This window comes from Adiantum capillus-veneris, chromosome 7 (genome assembly GCF_014529385.1).
Source record: "Adiantum capillus-veneris isolate H3 chromosome 7, ASM1452938v2, whole genome shotgun sequence".
Taxonomy (NCBI): Eukaryota; Viridiplantae; Streptophyta; class Polypodiopsida; order Polypodiales; family Pteridaceae; genus Adiantum; species Adiantum capillus-veneris.
In genome coordinates this window covers 42293306-42312818 of record NC_140937.1, presented here as the reverse complement: position 1 = coordinate 42312818, position 19513 = coordinate 42293306, and the positions used below count along the sequence as shown (strand labels likewise).

The 19513-nt window shown below is 44.9% G+C and overlaps 1 protein-coding gene across 1 annotated transcript in view; it reads right to left on the bottom strand.

The window, feature by feature from the left end:
- The window catches only part of LOC147453742 (casein kinase II subunit alpha-like), a 110146-nt gene extending 92195 nt beyond the window's left edge, over positions 1–17951 (bottom strand). The window contains exon 1 of the mRNA XM_086515839.1: positions 17559–17951. Coding sequence (XP_086371965.1) covers positions 17559–17821 — 263 coding nt within the window. The 5' untranslated portion in view covers positions 17822–17951. The remainder of the gene's footprint in view (positions 1–17558) is intronic.
- Between the last annotated feature and the right edge of the window lie 1562 nt (positions 17952–19513).

The window sequence follows — 19513 nt, the reverse complement described above, 5'->3', positions numbered from 1 at the left end:
GAAGTTCAAGAACTATGCACCTATGGATGCAAAGTGGATGAAGGAGCATGAACTGTCAGAGTCACCAAATGTATTGCAGCTTTACCTTGAGGCCTTTGGGTTACACCCTACGTATGTCCCAACCCAATGTCTGCAGAGGAGGGGTAATGATAGAGCTAGCACATCAAATGTACTCATGGATTCAGTGCAACAGCAGTGTACAGTTTGACAAAAGTATGAAGGTCTCATTAAGTCATTTGTACATATGTTTTGACAGTCTTTCTTGCGGATACATGCGATGATAAAAGAGTGCTAACAACACAAGATCATCTATGGCATGTATTTATGGTATGCAATCGAGGACGTTTGCGATTTCAAGAGGGGGGTATGTCACGAGGACGTGGCAACTGCTAACCTTATTTGTTGGTTTCTTTCCAATGATTTTTGTTTAATTTTGAGGCCCTCTTTTTGAAGCTGCAAATGGTCAGACATTGTATGGCCAATGTGAACGGTAGTTTCACCCGCAAGCGGGAAGTTGATCGGCATTGGAATTTGAATAGTAAGAGGATGTCTAGGCTCACAGCAAGATCATTTAGGTCCCCCCGTCACACTTAGCAAGTTGGTGGCTACTAGGAAGTAAACTCAATAAAGGCATAAAGTCAAGGTGGGATCACCAACAGAAAGTATCCGACAGTTGGGCCACATTGCACTTTTGGATGCGGTCCCAGTGAGGATAGATGGTCAGATGACCAGTGGGAGCCCAACGGAAGCATCTCCTAAAAATTAGGGAACTGCTATTTTGGGCCGTGAAATGTGTTCGCGTCATTACCTTCGGTATGACTAGGGGAACATTTTATTACTTTGTTGCAAAGTCAACTGATGCACCAATTGAGAGATTTTTAAGCAGGAAGCCCAATGCGGGGAAATTGCATGTATGAGTGCCAAGTGGCACTTTTTGGTTAATTTACCAAGTTTGGAACAGCAAAAACTCGTAACTAACTTTCTGGAGCATTTTTGGAGGCTAATAACTATGATTTTCAGCCATTTCTCTCCATTTTTCAGCTTCCCATGACTTTGCTTAGGTCCAAGGAGCTCATTTTCAGCATTGAAAGGCATCAAATGCGTGTTTACAGGGCTGTTTTGCTGCGTTTTCAACGATACGCAGGTTTTGGCAGCCATGGAAATTTTTCCCTTTTTGCATCTATTTGTTCACAGATGCATTACAAGTCAAGGGCAGCAGAGGAGGTGCTCGATTTATGCTAGGGGGATGCTTCATTGAAAGCCTGTCTCACAGGTTAAGAGCTATGGAGTGCTTTCTTTCCCTCTCATGTACAGTGTGGTGCTAGGAGTGATGCCCTGCACACTACACACTGCTCTCTCTCCCCCCTACGTGCAGTTATGTGATGCCCCACAAGAGGGCTCTTCATTTGACTGATGTACAACTATGTGGGTTCATGCTTTTGTGCTAAGGCAAGAGCCTCGTTGAGCAGGAACAGGGATAGCTAACTGCTACTCCAAAGCAAGCACCGGTGAGGGTCGTAACCTCACCGTACAGGTGCGTTTTCAGTGCTGTGTATGCGTTGTAAATTGACGTTTTTTCAGCCATACGGATGCCAGAACCATTGGGAATAGTGCCCCATTGGCAGAGGATAGTTATGGGACTGTTTGGGGCTGAAAACAGGGCAAAAACCAGTAAATACAGCGTGCTGAATTTACTGTTTTTGGGCAGGAATCAAAGGGTTTATGGCAATGGAAGCGAGTTCCAGCAAGGGAATTGGTTTCGTGCAAGTTTTGGGGCTGTTATGCTGCGGAAATTTGGCCAAATCAGGTAGTATCTAGTGTGATACTGGTAAAGGATGCCCAGGACCTTACTTTGTAATTTACCCTCTTAAAGAATGAAGAAATACCGAAAGGGGCGCCAATTTTGGGGCCTACACGTTGTCGGCGTCTGCTCGGGGCATTCTAGCTTCCATGCCGTGTGTGTATTCAAGTGTTAATTCCCGTCGCAGGTTCTCTTTGCAAAGTGCTTTGTGTGTGTGTCTAAAGTAAAGAATTTCGGGTGAAAGCCAAAGCCTACCGCCCCATATCGGGCCGGTTTCACCGTCTCTATGTTCATCTACATTGCAAGCACAATCTTTAAAGAAGACTAGTATTTTTCCAGTCACTTTGCATGGAATGGGTATGTTCATGTTTTTGTGTTGAAATTGGTTTCAAGAATTTTCCTCCTAGGAGATTCTTGAAGAAGGTGGTCCTACGTCCAGAGATGCAGTTGGACCTTTGAAGAAGCCTCAGATGACTGTCGCTTTCGGCGCGGCCCAAAGAAGCAAGGGTTGCAGACCTTTATGAAGTTCAAGTATCGCACGACCCACGCATCAGAGTCGGCCGGCGAAGAGTCCTTCCCAAGATTCATCCAGACATTGTTGGCGATCTTACTCGACGCCATACAGTTCAATACCAATACCTCACTTTAAAAAGGAGGGGATGTCACGTGCACATCTAACCCTATGTGCATGTGGACAAGCTACTTCATGAATAGGGATCAATTCAGCTTAGAAGATGTTCTGGCACCTTTGTGAGTCTATTCGCAGACCGTGCATGTCTGGACACTGATGCATATCCTCTGGTTGCACACAGCATGATCATCAGATTACACTCAGTACCCATCAAGAGCATTTTACAGTGCATACAACCTATTTTAGCCATTTTTCACTTATTATTAATAAGTGACTTTGTTGGGAAACTGGGTAGGGCAAATTGGCCAAGTTAATATATAAGAAAGCTAGCGCTAGCACTTTCTGGCAGAAGAGGCAACAAGAGACCAACTCACAAGCACCTTCTCAGCGAGACCGGCAAGAGGCCTAGCGTTTCCACCCAACATCAGATGTGGATAGCGTTTTTGCTACACATCAGCATAGCATTTTCTACAACCAGATCAAGACCAGCGTTAGCAGTTGCAGATCAGCCCTAGCGTTTGCACACAGCAGACTAGTCCTGGCGTTTTTGCAACAGCAGACCTTGCCTAGCATTTTTGTAGATTGCAGCTCAAGCTAGCGTTTTGCAGATTCCCGGTGATAGTTCAACCCATAGCATCGGTGTTCTGCATTTTCAGCAGTCAAACTCTGTACCGCAGGCCCCAAATCTCGCGCAGCAGATAAAAGATTGCAGATTTCAGCCCTTAGGTCGGTCTTCGTCATCACCGTCGTCATCGTCGACATAGCCTAGACTTGCATCAGTCTCATGCATACCATTTGTACCAGATTGTGCAATCATAAATAGACCACTCTCGCCGACGAGAGTGGGGCCTTCGGAGGAGGGTTTTACAACGTCACTGGTGTCGTATCTCTCTTCTCTCTCTATCTCTGAGTCTCATACACTTGCACGCACAGTGTCCATTCACTTTGTTTGTGATCATAGCATTCTCTCATTAAGAACGGAAGGCTCTACCTTCCATAGGAACAAAAGGAACCTTGAGCACAGTTCGAAGCACTCATCTTGAGCAAAGCGCAAACATTCATTCCATTGCACCTTACATTGGTATCAAAGCTTTGGCAGTGTTCTGTATCACTCAAGGAAAGAACCACAAGAATCATAAGAATTTTTTTTGCTTGTTGCGGTCGCACGAACCAAAGTTCGCTTGGGCGTGTCGATTCCTAATCGTGTTTTTGAAGAGTGACAGGAATCCCAGGAAAGAAGGGCTTGTCCAGCCTCCCCTTGTGTCTCTTTTAACTCATTGAGAGTGGACCATACACTTAGCAGCCGGCCAATCGACGTGAGGTGGAAAAAAGCAACCTTGGTGTGAGCGCAAGGCCGCTAAGGGGTGCGCCCGCGGAAAGGAGTAGAACTCGGGTGAAGAGAAGATCCTTCTCAAACACGGTTTGCAAGTGAAAGAAAACCTCAAGAACCAAGACCCCCAAGAACCCAAGTTCCTCGTGAACTTAAGAACCCAAGACCACAAGAACCCACAACTTCAGAATGGTCATCACTCAAAGCGGAATGGATACTTCGCTTAGAGGTGATGAGCATGAGAGAGACGAAGAAGAATTTTCCTCACCAGGAGGTTTTTCCGACCCTCCCCCTTTCCCATCTACATCAAGGATTGCACTAACTCCTATGGAGGCTTTGGAGCTGATGTTTATGGAAAAAAACTTAGAACGCGAAGCAAGAAATGCAGAAAGAATAGCAGAAATGAATCGCAGACACGCAGAAACAAAAGCAAAAATGGATCGCAGGCGCGCAGAAGCCAAAGCAAAAAGAAAAGCAGAAAGAAAGGCAAGACAAGAACAGCGCGAACGACACATGCAAGAGTTCTTGCGACTCTTTTCTCAAGTGCCGGCACAGATTCAAGAGATTCAAGAGACGGAGACTCTCTCAACCTCTTCTTCTCCAAAGCATGACACACAAGATTTGCATGATTGTGAGCAGCATGATGATTTAAATGACAATGATTTGCATGATAATGATTTGATTGACAATGATCAGCATGATGATTTGGATGATAAAGCCAAGCATGATGATTTGCATGATCAAGATGTGATTTCTCACAAGCATGATGATTTGCATGAAGATGACGTGATTGTTCACAAGGATGATGAGTTAGTTGATGCTTTTTCTAGCAAAGCTAACCTCATTGCACATTCGATCAATCACGAAGGATCGATCTTGGCTCTCGAGCGTAGGTCCAAAGCACCCCTTCAAGAAGAACCGATCTTGGCTCTCAAGCCTAGCTCCAAAGAACCCTCACGGGAAGTATTATGTGTTCGCATGATTGTTACGCACGCATTGTTCGAGTGTTTCATTCGTGATCGTTTCTTGTATTTTAGCCAACATCTTTATGTGATCCCTTTTACTAGGCATTACATATTGTAAATTGAGCACGTTTCACTCATGGATAAGCACGAATGTATGCGGATTTTTCATGAAAAGCTAAAAAGTATGCATTCAAGGAAGTCACCTTCACTGTCTCTTCCTTGGCATGACACATTTGTAGAAAGAGCACATGAAAGTATGAGCACCAAGCATGTGCATTTCCGTTGTGAATTGCCACAGTTGATTGCTTTAGATCAGAAGAGAGAGATTCGATCTCATTGTTTGCATGTGTGTGATGAACGGTTTAGCACTCCGTCTCTTTGTTCATCTACATTGCATGCACAGTCTTTAAGGAAGACGATATTTTTTCCACTCACTTTACATGGAATGGGTATGTTCATGGTTTTGTGTTGGAAATGGTTTCAAGAATTTTCAGCCATGGAGATTCTTGAAGAAGAAAGAAGCATGACACTCGACGAAGTTGAAGCATCGAAGGAGCCTCAGAAGACTTTGTGTCGCTTTCGGCGCGGCCCAGAAAAGCAAGCGTTGCAGACCTTTATGAAGTTCAAGTACCGCACGACCCACACATCAGAGTGGGCCGGCGAAGAGTCCCTTCCAAGATTTCGGATGCTATCGACGATCTCCCTCGACGCCATACAGTTCGGTACCAGTACCTCACTTTGAAAAGGAGGGGATGTCACGTAACACATCCAACCCTATGTGTCCGTGGACAAGCTACAGCATGATCAGGGTTCAGTCAGTCCAGTCAGTCTAGATTTAGAAGTGATCTGGCACTTTTGTGAGTCTGTTCGCAGACCGTGCATGACCAGTCACTTAGTGTAGATGCATATCCTCTGGTTGCACACAGCATGATCATAAGCATTCCCATCAGAATCCTTCAAGGGAACTTTCCAGTGCATTTTTTTATGCATGACCAGTCACTTAGTGTAGATGCATATCCTCTGGTTGCACACACCATGATCATAAGCATTCCCATCAGAATCCTTCAAGGGAACTTTCCAGTGCATTTTTCTACCTATTTTTGGCATTTTTTACTTATTCATTTAAGTGACTTTCCAACAAAAGTAGGTAGGGCAATTTGGGTAAGAAAATATATAAGTAGACCAAAGTTAGCACTAAATGGCAGAAGAGGCAACAGAAGCTTGGCTCAACAGGCACCTTCTCAGCAAGACCGGCAGGATTCCATAGCGTTTCCAGCCATCAAGACCAAGCTAGCATTTTCTACAGCAGACAGGCCTTGGCGTTTTTGCAGCAGATCATCTAGCGTTTGAAGAATTCCCAAATGAGCCTGGCGTTTTTGCAGACAGCAGACCACAAGCCTAGCGTTTCCAAATTGCACCCCTAGCGTTTTTTGGAGATCCTAGCGTTTGCAGATTTTCAGCCTTTACAGATTTCAGCCTTGGCGATTTTCAGCAATAAAGAACCTGAAGATTCAGCCCTAACAGAGTAGCAGATTCAGCCCTACAGTAGATGCAGATTTTCAGCCTTTAAGACCAGCAAAATCAGCGTTTTCCATAGCGTTTTCGGCAACAACAGATTTCAGCCCATAGCATTTTTTAAAGCAGATAAAAGATTGCAGATTTCAGCCCTTAGGTCGGTCTTCGTCATCACCGTCGTCATCGTCGACATAGCTTAGACTTGCATCAGTCTCATGCATACCATTTGTACCAGCTTGTGCAATCATAAGTGACCACTCTCGCCGACGAGTGGGGCCTTCGGAGGAGGGTTTTACAACGTCTCTGGTGTCGTATCTCTCTTCTCTCTCTAACTCTCAGTCTCATACACTTGCACGCACAGTGTCCATTCACTTTGTTTGTGATCATAGCATTCTCTCATTAAGAACGGAAGGCTCTACCTTCCATAAGAACAAAAGGAACCTTGAGCACAGTTCGGAGCACTCATCTTGAGCAAAGCGCAAACATTCATTCCGCTGCACCTTACAGATGACCTTGCTCTGATACCACTGTCAAAAAAATACGAAAGCGTAAACTGACTTTTTAATTGCACTTCAAATACTCAGAGATTGAGAGAGAGAGAGAGAGAGAGAGAGAGAGAGAGAGAGAGAGAGAGAGAGAGAGAGAGAGAGAAGCTTGACACTTCACTGGGGACCAAAAGATTGGCTGGTCCCCCCCCCTCCCCCCCCACACCCACATAAATAGAATATCTTTATTACTAAGGGAGAATCTTTACAAGCACAGGAACAGGGTAAAAGCCCGTCCTCTATTCTTTCTTTGTTCCTTTTTTGCTTCCAACTGAGAGAGTGAGAAAACTACTCTCTGACTACTGAGAGGATTTTCCCTCTGCTATGAGATTTTGGGAAGCTCTCGTAAGCGAGAGTCTATCTTCCACAAAACTCCACGGAAGCTCTCAAAAATGAGAATCTACCTTCCGCTAACTATGTCCCTTTATGCATAATCATTCCAGCAATAAAAACAAGGGAGAAACATGCAAAATGCACGAACACATGCTTGCTGTAATTTTCTGCACATAACCTGAAAATGTTACCTAAGCACGTTCCAATGCTGAAATAGAGACCTTTTTTGCGATGGAATCGCACCAAACTTTGTGTACGTGTAGTGTAGGTAGAGAAAAACTAGATTCTATGAGTACTTTGCTAAAATTCACCCTACTAGAGGCGATTGGGGGCTGAAAACAGAGAATTTGCAGCATCTAGGCGTAAGAGAAGGAGAGTTTCCTTCTACTTTTCGTGATGCAATTTGAATCTTCACCCACAGTAGCCTATGATCAAGAGAAACCTTGTTCTAGGTAATGGGAGCTCCAGGACTCCACATTCACCACAAGGGCTGATTCTCAAGCTTCAATGGAGAGCTCTGGTACGTAGAGCACGCTCACTTTTGGGGGGTAGGTACACTACCAGCCTGTGAAGAGGGGGAAGGGGTGCTCCTATATAGCCAGCAAGAATAGGGGGCGCTAGGAGATGAGGGAGGGTGAGAGTGAGAGTGAGAGTCACTTTGCATTGGTAAGTGTGCCAAGTGGCAGACTTACTTAATTTCTTTAAAACCATTCAACTTTCACATTTTTAAAAGTTGCTAGGCTATTAATGAAATGTGCAAATTAACTCACAACTGCACACATGGATGCTACTAATGAAAACGTTAGCTGCTCCCCAGCACAATGCCGTATCGGCACAGCTCTAGCATTACCTGTTCGCACTTGTCCGGCCATTTGGTTCGGCACAAACAAATTAAATTAGTTTAACTAAATTATCCTAGGGCCTTAAAAATAATTCAAGCCTTACGGATACTGTTCTAAGGACCCCATCTCATTCCCGTGTTCGCATTGACACGCGTAATTTTCTGAGCTTGAAATCTGAGGCTACTATCTACCCCTTTATTGAAGACCCGATTTCCCAAACACTAGGGCTTCAGGGGGTATTTTCTGCTAGGGTCTCCCTGAGGTGCTCTGGCCCAAGTTTAGGCGCACTTGAGGCCCTAGAACTTCTAGTTCTATTTTGATGTGCACACAACTAATTAGATAATTATTTTCTCGTAAATATATTAATTATTTACAAAGTCTGACATTGTTACAAGCTCTGTGTTGCTTTCACCCACAACAATCCACGCTGCACTTTTTGAAGAAAATGTAACTTCCATCGATGGAACCATATAACCGGCATGTACACAGTAGAGGGCAGTACTATTTCAATTACCTGTTAACTTTACACAGAGCGCTGAGAAGGAAAGAGAACACAGTTGCGTCCAGGGACTAGAATGTCACTACGCACACGAAAGCGACACCCTGTAGGCCCCAAAAATTGGCGCCCCTTTCGGTATTTCTTTATTCAATTAACAGTTGACAATCTGTACACTTAGGTGTAAGGTGCAACGGAATGAATGTTGTGTTTTCTCAAGATTAGTGATCTTTATTGCTCAAGGTTCCTTTTAGTTCTTAGGGAAAGAGAGAGCTTTCCGTCTTATGGAGAGTGCTATGATCACGAACAAAGTGAGTGGATACTGTGCGTGCAAGTGAATGAGATTGAGAGAAGGAGAGAGAAGAGATGCGACACCTGAGAGGTTGTAAACCCCTCCTCCGAAGGCCCCACTCTCATCGGCGAGAGTGGTCTACTTTGATTGCACAAAGGTGTACAATGCGAATGCAATGGACTGATGCAACTTGGACTATGCCGATGACGACGACGGTGATGATGACGACGACTTAGGCTAAAAATTGTGATCTTCTATATGCTGAATTTCTTGGACTGTTTCGGGCTGAAAATGACTGTTGTACTGCTGATTTATGGTTGCCAATGACTGCTTCCGTCGGGGTTCATGCTAATGACAAAAACGCTGATCTGCTGTACTTCTTGGGCTGTGTTTTCTGCTATTACTGAAGGCTGAGAAAAACGCTGGAATGGCTGTGGTTTCCTTGCTAGAAAAACACTGAAAAGCTGAGGTGTTGCTGGCGTTTTTGGGGCTGTAATTGTCTGCTGAAAACGCTGAAGGACTGCTGGCTATGGCTGCGTTTTATGGCTGCAAACCTGCTGCAAAACCGCCACCATAGGCTGCGTTTTCAAGGGCCTGAAACTGAAAGCAAAACGCTGAGTTGCTGAGGATCTGACATTCCAAAACGCTAGGGCTTTGGGGCTGCTTGAAGGGGACACAAACGCCGGGAATGGAGGTTGTGGGCGATGGCTGGCTGTAGGGGGGAAACACCAAGGAGATGGAGTCGATGGCGATGCTGATGCTTGGAAAAACGCTAGGGGGTCATGAGGGGGGGGTTACTGCTGAGAAGTTGCCTGTTGAGCGGGAAGCTCCTGCTGCCTCTTCTGCCAGAAAGTGCTAACTTTGGTTTGCTTATATATTAACTTAGCAAAATTGCCCTACCTACTTTTGTTGGAAAGTCACTTAAAAATAATAAGTGAAAATAACCAAAAATAGGAAAATAGGCTAAATACACTGGAAAATTCCCCTAACTGATGCTAATGGATTTTGATGGGAATTCCAATGATCATGCTGTGTGCAACCGGAGGATATGCATCTATGCTAAGTGACTGGGCATGCACGGTCTACGAATAGACTGACAAAAGTGCCAAATCACTACTAATCTAAACTGACTGGACTGACTGAACCCTGCTGTGGTATAGCTTGTCCACGGACACATAGGGTGGGGATGTGTCACGTGACATCCCCTCCTTTTCAAAGTGAGGTACTGGTACCGAGCTGTATGGCGTTGAGGGAGATCACCAACAGCATCCGGAATCCTGGAAGGGACTCTTCACCGGCCCACTCTGCTGTGTGGGTCGAGCCGTACTTGAACTTCATAAAGGTCTGCAACGCTTGCTTCTTTGGGCCGCGCCGAAAGCGACTCAAGAGTCTTTTGTGGCTCCTTTGATGCTTCAACTTCGTTTAGAGTCCTGCTTCCTTCGTCTTCAAGAATCTCCATGGCTGAAAATTCCTGAAACCATCTCCAACACAAAACCATGAACATACCCATTCCATGTAAAGTGAAGGAAAAAAATCTAGTCTTCTCTAAAGACTATGTATGCAATGTAGATGAACATAGAGACGGAGTGACAACCCGTTCATCAAACACACGCAAACAATGAGGTCGAATCTTTTCTGTTTGATCGAAATCAATCAACTGTGGCAAATCACAATAGAAATGCCCATGCTTGGTGCTCATACTATCATGTGCTCGTTCAGAAATTGTGTCATGCCAAGGAAGAGACATGGAATGTGACTTCCTTACATGCAAACTTTTCAACTTTTCATGAACAATCCGCATACATTCGTGCTCATCCATGAGAGAAACGTGCTCAACATACAATATGTCATGCCTAGGAAAAGGGATCACATAACGATGCTGACTAAAATACAGGAAACCTTCACGAATGAAACACTCGAACAATGCGAGCGTATCAATCATGCGAACACATAATACTTCCTATGATGGTTCTTTGGACCAAGGCTCGAGAGCCAAGATCGGTTCTTCGGGATCTATCGAATCTTCTTGCGGGGGATCTGCCTCGAAAGCCAAGATCAATTCTTGGTGATTGATTGAATCTACAACGAGGTTAGCTTTGCTAGAAAAAGCATCAACTAACACATCATTCTTGTGAACAATCACATCATCTTCATGCAATTCATCATGCTTGTCTTTTTCATCCAAATCATCATGCTTCTCATAATCTTGCAAGTTCTGTGTGTCATGCTGTGGAGAAAAAGAGACTGAGAGAGTCTCCTTATCTCGAATTCTTTCCCCCTTGTCCTGCATATTAGCAATGAGAGATGGAGAAGGAGCAATGTCCTCTCCATGAATGACAATAGGAGAATCACTGTTGGCCTTGAGAGATAGTGTTAGCCAAAAATTTCATGAGAGCATCATTATCACGAAACCATCGAATGCCTAAAATCATATCACATCCTGAGAGAGGAGAAACAACAAATCTTCTAGTAAAGGCAGTCTGTTGAATTGCAAACAACACATTAAGGCACTCCTCCGTGATGAGAGCGTCCATACCAGGACGAAAGCTAGAGACCTCGATAGGAGATCTCGGACTAACTTCGAGGCGGGCTCTCTCAACAAGAGAGAAATTGAGTGGCGTAGATGGAGAAGGGGGAGGGTTGAAGAAATCATCTCCTGGTGGGGACGAGTCTTTGTCGCCTCTCTCATACTCATCACCTGTATACGAAGTATCCATTCTGCTTCGGGTGACGACCATGCACTATGATCTTGGGGTCTTAAACTCACGAGGAACTTGGGTTCTTGAGGGTCTTGAGGTTCTTAAGGTCCTTGATTCGTGAGAATCTTGGGTTCTTGAGGTTCTTGAGTCTTGAGGGTCTTGGGTTCTTGAGGGTCTTGAGGATCTTGAGGTTCTTGGGGTTTTTTTTCGCTTGCAAACCGCGTTTGAGAAGGATCTTCTCTTCACCCGAGTTCGACCCTTTTCTGCGGGCGCACCCCTTGGCGGCCTTGCGCTCACACCAAGGTTGCTTTTTCCCACCTCATGTTGATTGGCCGGCCGCTAAGTGCACGTTCCGCTCTCAATGAGTGAAAAGAGACACAAGGGGAGGCTGGACAAGCTTCTTTCTTGGGATTCCTGTCACTCTTCAACAAAACACAATTAGGAATCGCCACGCCCAAGTAAACTTGGGTTCGTGCGACCGCAACAAGCAGAAAAAAATTCTTGTGGTTCTTGTGGTTCTTTCCTTGAGTAATGTAGAACACTTCCAAAGCTCTGATACCAATGTAAGGTGCAGCGGAATGAATGTTGTATTTTCTCAAGATTAGTGATCTTTATTGCTCAAGGTTCCTTTTAGTTCTTAGGGAAAGAGAGAGCTTTCCGTCTTATGGAGAGTGCTATGATCACGAACAAAGTGAGTGGATATTGTGTGTGCAAGTGAATGAGACTGAGAGAAGGAGAGAGAAGAGATGCGACACCCGAGAGGTTGTAAAACCCTCCTCCGAAGGCCCCACTCTCATCGGCGAGAGTGGTCTACTTTGATTGCACAAAGGTGTACAATGCGAATGCAAAGGACTGATGCAACTTGGACTATGCCGATGACGACGACGGTGATGATGACGACGACTTAGGCTGAAAATTGTGATCTTCTATATGCTGAATTTCTTGGACTGTTTCGGGCTGAAAATGACTGTTGTACTGCTGATTTATGGTTGCCAATGACTGCTTCCGTCGGGGTTCATGCTAATGACAAAAACGCTGATCTGCTGTACTCCTTGGGCTGCGTTTTCTGCTATTACTGAAGGCTGAGAAAAACGCTGGAATGGCCGTGGTTTCCTTGCTAGAAAAACGCTGAAAAGCTGAGGTGTTGCTGGCGTTTTTGGGGCTGTAATTGTCTGCTGAAAACGCTGAAGGACTGCTGGCTATGGCTGCGTTTTATGGCTGCAAACCTGCTGCAAAACCGCCACCATAGGCTGCGTTTTCAAGGGCCTGAAACTGAAAGCAAAACGCTGAGTTGCTGAGGATCTGACATTCCAAAACGCTAGGGCTTTGGGGCTGCTTGAAGGGGACACAAACGCCGGGAATGGAGGTTGTGGGCGATGGCTGGCTGTAGGGGGGAAACACCAAGGAGATGGAGTCGATGGCGATGCTGATGCTTGGAAAAACGCTAGGGGGTCATGAGGGGGGGGTTACTGCTGAGAAGTTGCCTGTTGAGCGGGAAGCTCCTGCTGCCTCTTCTGCCAGAAAGTGCTAACTTTGGTTTGCTTATATATTAACTTAGCAAAATTGCCCTACCTACTTTTGTTGGAAAGTCACTTAAAAATAATAAGTGAAAATAACCAAAAATAGGAAAATAGGCTAAATACACTGGAAAATTCCCCTAACTGATGCTAATGGATTCTGATGGGAATTCCGATGATCATGCTGTGTGCAACCGGAGGATATGCATCTATGCTAAGTGACTGGGCATGCACGGTCTACGAATAGACTGACAAAAGTGCCAAATCACTGCTAATCTAAACTGACTGGACTGACTGAACCCTGCTGTGGTATAGCTTGTCCACGGACACATAGGGTGGGGATGTGTCACGTGACATTAGGACAAACTCTCACAAAGCTGTCCAAACCTGGCGAGGGCTGAAAACGCATGTTTTTTACCTGATTTTGGAAACACAACGGCGCAAAAACCCCTGTAGGTCAAAAACACCTGTCTAGGACGGATTTCCTCGTAATTTAGGAGCTCTGTGGTGAGCTGTCACAAAAATTCAGAGTGCTGTAATTCTCTGTTCTTCTGTTGCCTGGTGCCCAAAACTCACGCATCCCAAGGCTCTCACGGAGCTCCCTTGGTGTTCCCTTGTAGTTAAGGTACGAAACCCTAAACCTGCAGAAAAACACAGCAGGCTGTAATTCTCTGTTTCATATCATTTTTAGCGGAGCGAACACGCCTATGCACGTCCAAGGGCTCCCGCACGCAATGGGACCGTTCCCCTATGAATTGGACAAGTTTTCACGCGAGAAAACTCTCCAAACTCGCAATCTTTCGCGATGGAATTGTGCATACCTATGGGGAATTAGCAGTTAGCTAATCTGGTTCCTGATCAGAAGGCTCTTGCCTTGGCAAACGCGCATAAACCCCCAAAACTGTACATATTCATCTGAGTAGCCCAACTAGTGGGGCATTACTATATGTGCCAAAGGGGAGAGAGAGATGCACGAGAGCAAATCATCGCGCTACATGAGATAGAGGAGAAGGCAAGCTTTCCATTAAAGCTGTAGACTTGCACCCACTACTCACACACACTGTAATTGCACTTGTGAAGGTCAGCCTCATTTGGGCGCCTCCTCTTGTTGAGGTGTCCTGTAGGTTGCTCTCCTTCTGCCAAGTGTCAAGTTTGCCCCTTTGAGTTAATTCCCTAGTTCCCACTCACTTATAAAGTTGTGACTTTCCGAGTGGCCCAGATTTCATTTGGGGCACACAGGTTTCCATATTCATCAGACTTCAGCGCTAACTGGCCCGACCAGTCCCAGACTGACCGACCTAGACTCCCGATGTGAGAAACCCGTTCGGCCGCAGCCGTTTCACACTAGCCATGCAATGTCCACTTGCACCTTTTCAAGGGTTCCGAGGAAAACAAGTCAAAATAAAATAAATAAAAAATAATATAGTACATATTTAAAGAAGGCAACAAGAAAAATACACCTCCTGGTGACACCAAGGGTGGCCCGGCATAGAATTAACATGCCCTATGGATAGACCCGAGGTACACACAATTGCGACTGCTACTGACACTGCCAATTGCTCTTGCACACGAGACCACTGTCATGGTCTCAACATGTGCATCACCGCCAACATGCTCTGAGAGCCTGCCTAGATCTAGATGTGGATCTAGACCTCGGTCGAGGAAACCTGCCACTGCATGGTCACAAGGGCTATGAAAGGCTGCCTTGAGGTGGTACTGCACCGTAGAGATGATCTCCGAGCACTGCATCTACTACCCATGAAAAACTTTGGGGCTGAACTACTGAGCAAAAACATTGGGCTGATCCAAGGCAAAAACGCTAGTTGATTTGCAGCAAAACGTTGGCTGCCTTGCCTCTGCACCAAGTCCCCTTGGTGCCCTCCCTCTCTAGGCTATACTGCTATGTTGTAAGAAGTGACCCTCCCCTTGCCTATATCGGCCATACATCAGCCTGCCCGACCCAGCTCTATACCTCCACGATCTTGGAAAAAAGGGACAAAATAGGAGAAAAATGGGAGAGGGCAGCAGATGACCATAGTGCTCAGGGTGGAAAATATGACAAGCTTGCAAGAGCACAGATGGCCATGGAACCAAGCCAAAACCCAAGGCTAAACATGGCTAGACACAACCCGACATGAGAAACCTGCCTCACATTGGCTGGGCAGAGCCACAAAACAGCCCCCACTCCCTAACACCTGTCCCTGGGAGAAGAGAAACTGGGACGGACAGGACGAATCCGGAGAGATGCCTAAATTGTAACAACATGGCCTTCCTGCATCAAGATCGCTCCCAGACTGCGGCCACCACAGGCATCACAATATACTCAAAAGCCGTCAACTTCTCCTTGAGAGTCTTGAAGGCTGTAATCTCAGATGGTCCCCTAGTGAAAGGAACCCCTTTCTGTGTCAAAGCATGTAGAGGAGAAGCAATCTCCGCAAACTTTCGATGAACCGCCAATAGTATGAACACAGTCCTAGAAAACTACGAACCTCATGAACATTCTTTGAATCTGGCCAATCTCTGATGGTCTCAACCTTGGCCGGATCCATTTTGACACCCTCCGCAGAGACGATGTGTCCCAAAAAGTGAATCTCTGGTAAGAAAAACTCGCTCTTCTTTCCATTCACCAACCAATCAATGTTGCCTTAGTGCTTGAAATACCTGTAGCAATTGTTGTCGATACTCTGCCTCAACCAAAAGGCATCACCAAATACTCGTACAATCCAAAGGACGTCCTGAATGCGATCTTGTATACATCTCCAGAAGCAATCTTGATCTGATGATAGCCACTTTTCAGGTCAATTCTACTGAAAGAAGTATAACCCTCTAACCTGTTAAGTATACCATCGATCCTAGGTATCGAGAATCTGTTCTTGATGGTGGTTTCCTTTAGAGCCATGTAGTCAATGCACATTCTCCAAGATCCATCTTTCTTTAGAACTAAAAGCACGACCGCCACATTGTTCTCAAGGGATTCCCAAAAGGGCATCACACCCCTCCAAAGGCATGATAGAGAAGTCATCGAGGCCCCAAATACCCCTGACAATGCAACCGAAGTTTGCCTATGACAAGTGTAATGGCAACATCCCGTCCAAGTGCTGCTAGAACTGCCTCAGCCAATGGTCCCATTTCATATGGCGTAATTTCAAATCGAGCCGCCAATTCAGTCAAACTAAAGTTGGCCTTGGCTTCCCGTCAAAGAGTGACCTCCAAATCATCAACAGTTGTGCAATGTGCATGATCATTTTGTATCCATGAATATATGTCATCTCATGTCGCATTTCAAACATGGACCAAAACCTACTAAAACCTATTTCAAAACTTCCCAGTTCAAAATTTCCTATTCAAAACCCATGGCTATTATGGTTGGCGTGACCCTTTTTCAGTCTTAGTCTCAAATCACACTGTCTCTTCTCCTGTCTTCGCAGCCAAGCGCTCGTGACAAAAAGCAAGTAGCCGTTTCTTTGCCTATTGTCTCTTGATGGTGTAGCTCTTCTTGCCACATCATGATAACCGCCATCATCTTCGCCATGGATTCCAGAGGATTGGGTAGAGGAGGACTGATCAAACTACTAGAAACTTCTTCTTGTTGATGCTCTCTATCAGATGAGATCGTCCCTTCTTCTTGGGTCTCTCTCTCTCTCTCTCTCTCTCTCTCTCTCTCTCTCTCTCTCTCTCTCTCTCATGAGGTACCCATGACAGCGACGAGCCACAACCATGGAAGCATTGTTTGAGTAAATGAGGTGGTATAGCCTTCACTTTAAGGCACTATTACTCCCTCGCAGATGCACCACAACTATAATAATGGTGATACACTGCCTTTGAACCCTTACTTGGCATAATTGCGAGTGCCACATTCATCAAAAAACCAAGAAATTGCATCCAAACTCAACACCCATCCATGATCCATAACAAACTTAGTTGAACAACTTCCACTGTCTCAAGCCAAAAAAACATACAAACCTCTTGCAAGATTGATTAACAATTACTTCGCCATATCCAATTCATAATCCAGAACTGACCCTACATGTTTTCTAGAGGCACCGGGGTACGATTGTAATTGAAAGAAATTATAATTAGCAATCATTGCACACTCGAAATCTAGCTTAAGAGGTGGGTAATATAACTAGAGTGTCAGATTAGAGATTTGATAATGGTTTATTTTTCTCACTTTAAGGTCTTCAGGGCAGTTTATTTGAACAAAAACAGCTTAAACTTATGTTGGCATGGAGCTGCACTTGCCTTCCCTGTCAAAGCATAAGTGCCACTAAGTACCCTACCCGGGCAGAAAATCCTTCTACAGGGTGCTCTTGGCTTCTCCGAGGTAAATTTTGATCTTTTAAGCTTAAAGTTATTTCTTAGACTCAATCTTATGGCAGTCACAAGCCCAATGCCAGACCCACTACTTTGTCCTGCCTATCTATCTTTTCTCCTTAGCTGACTTTCAAAGAAGAACCACGTTGAGAAACTACATGAGCACCATCAAATGTTTTCTGCGACTCAATTCTGTTAGAAACAGACTTAAAAACAGAGCTCGAACAATGCAAATTGGCCAATTGGTTAAGACCCAAGATCGCGAAAATGGAGCATACCCCCATTGAAGCTCGAAGTTCTCATAGTCGCAGTAGTCCTGTGGGCGACCAAGGTTAACCTCTGTGTACACGCGAGCAGTGGAGGCTTTACAGGAGGAGGAGTTTGGGGTGATGAAAGAAGAGGGCGCGTGTTGAGAAGAGGAAGCGGGAGGGGGCCTGTACGACTGCAGGAAGTTGGAAAGGGAGGGGCTGGACAAGTCTCTTTGCTGTGTCAGGAAGACAAATAGCCGCCTCCTCGTTTGAAGCAGGTTTCTGCAGGCCATGGGATGCCTGCGCAGCGCTGATGACGCCGCTGCTGCGCCTACGACGCATACATGGCTATTGGAGCTTTTCAGAACACATTCACTGCTACTTGCTGCTTAATGTAAAACCACAACCCTCCCACTTTTTGTTTAGTTTTCCCAATTACTAAAGATCTTCATACATATGTCTATATAAACATCAAGATGGACATTTAGGCAACGGTTTAGACACCAGCCGAGGCAATGCCGGTTTACTACATTGTTGCCAGCCCCTCTTGTTCACATAGGAGCGGTATCAGAGTGCAGCAAGGGTTTGCTTGATTGGTTGGTGTGTTTTCGTAGCAGAGACAAAGAGGGAATTCATGTTGCTCCAAGGGGGAGGGATCGCAAGAAGCGTGGAGGGCCCAAAAAGGGCATGGCATTCCTTATTGCAAATGAAGCGCTACAAGCTCAAACGATGTGCATGTGTCATTGTTTGCCAATTATCAAGATGGGAGCAATGTTCAACCAGTGTAAACAAGATCTATTCAATTAAAATACCTTCAGTCATGATGTGGGTGCCTATTTTCTTCATTTTTCGACAAAATGTCACCCTTGAGAAGTATCGGACACTAAGATAGTTTCATTGAACTAGCATAAAAGCATGGAAGAAATTCTTAGTGTTTGCCAGGAAAGTAGGAGAATGGCTTGCATGTTTTGGCAATAAGTAGATACTATTTTAGATAAAAGATGCGGCATAGTATTTATGATGTAGCGACAAGTATGTTAAAGAAGATGGCTAGCCACAAGAAAAGTCATTTTTTAAGAATAATGAAGTATATTTTAAAAAGTGTGTATGCGTGAGTGTGGGTATGTATGAGAGAGAGACAGAGAGAGTACTCAAGAAATGAATGCAAAAGGTCTTGGTTTTCAGCCACAAGATTTAGCATGTAAGAACAAACAATGGTATGAAGGTATCCACCACCATCATTTCCTTATCTCCAGACCTATAAATACCAACCAAACACAAAGACTTTTGCCACTGGCATGCCAAAAAGAAACCAAAATTATATATTCAGTCTACCTTTTCACTTTGATTATGTGTGATCATACAGAGAGGATAAGTCGGCCTTTAGGTTTGCTTTTATCTGGTCATGTTAGGCTGGAGGGAACCTTAGTAGAAGTATGACACGATATGTGTGCGGATAAAAAACGGTGCAACTATTTATACTGATGTGTCAAAAGAGGGTCTATAAGTCAGATGCGCATTGCGCACTCTATAGAGAGGTGTATGGATGCAATGTTCATTCTTCTCTATGTAATCAATGCTTCATTCTTCTCTATGTAATCGCATTGATGATGAATATCAATTTTATTCTTGCGTTCTTTGGTCTTTTGTACCTTACCTGTCGGCAATGAAGTGTTTGTTCTTATGTTTTGCCTATAACATTGTCCCCGGGTGATATTGGCAACCACGATTAACCATTGATCGGCAGTACTTACACAATTGGGGTTCATGGTGCTGATCACTAAGGCACAACAAATACCATGTTGCGGCGGACACGGTCTCATGGTCCACCTTCTCCCATCCTCCTTTTGCCACAATAAAAATACGAGCAATAGCAATCCTGCATAACCGAAGACGCCACTTTGGTGGAACCGGAAGACCCATGGGGGGAAAGGGCATTTGAAGCGGATACGGTTGAAGTTACAAACACATTCACCCAAGTAGAT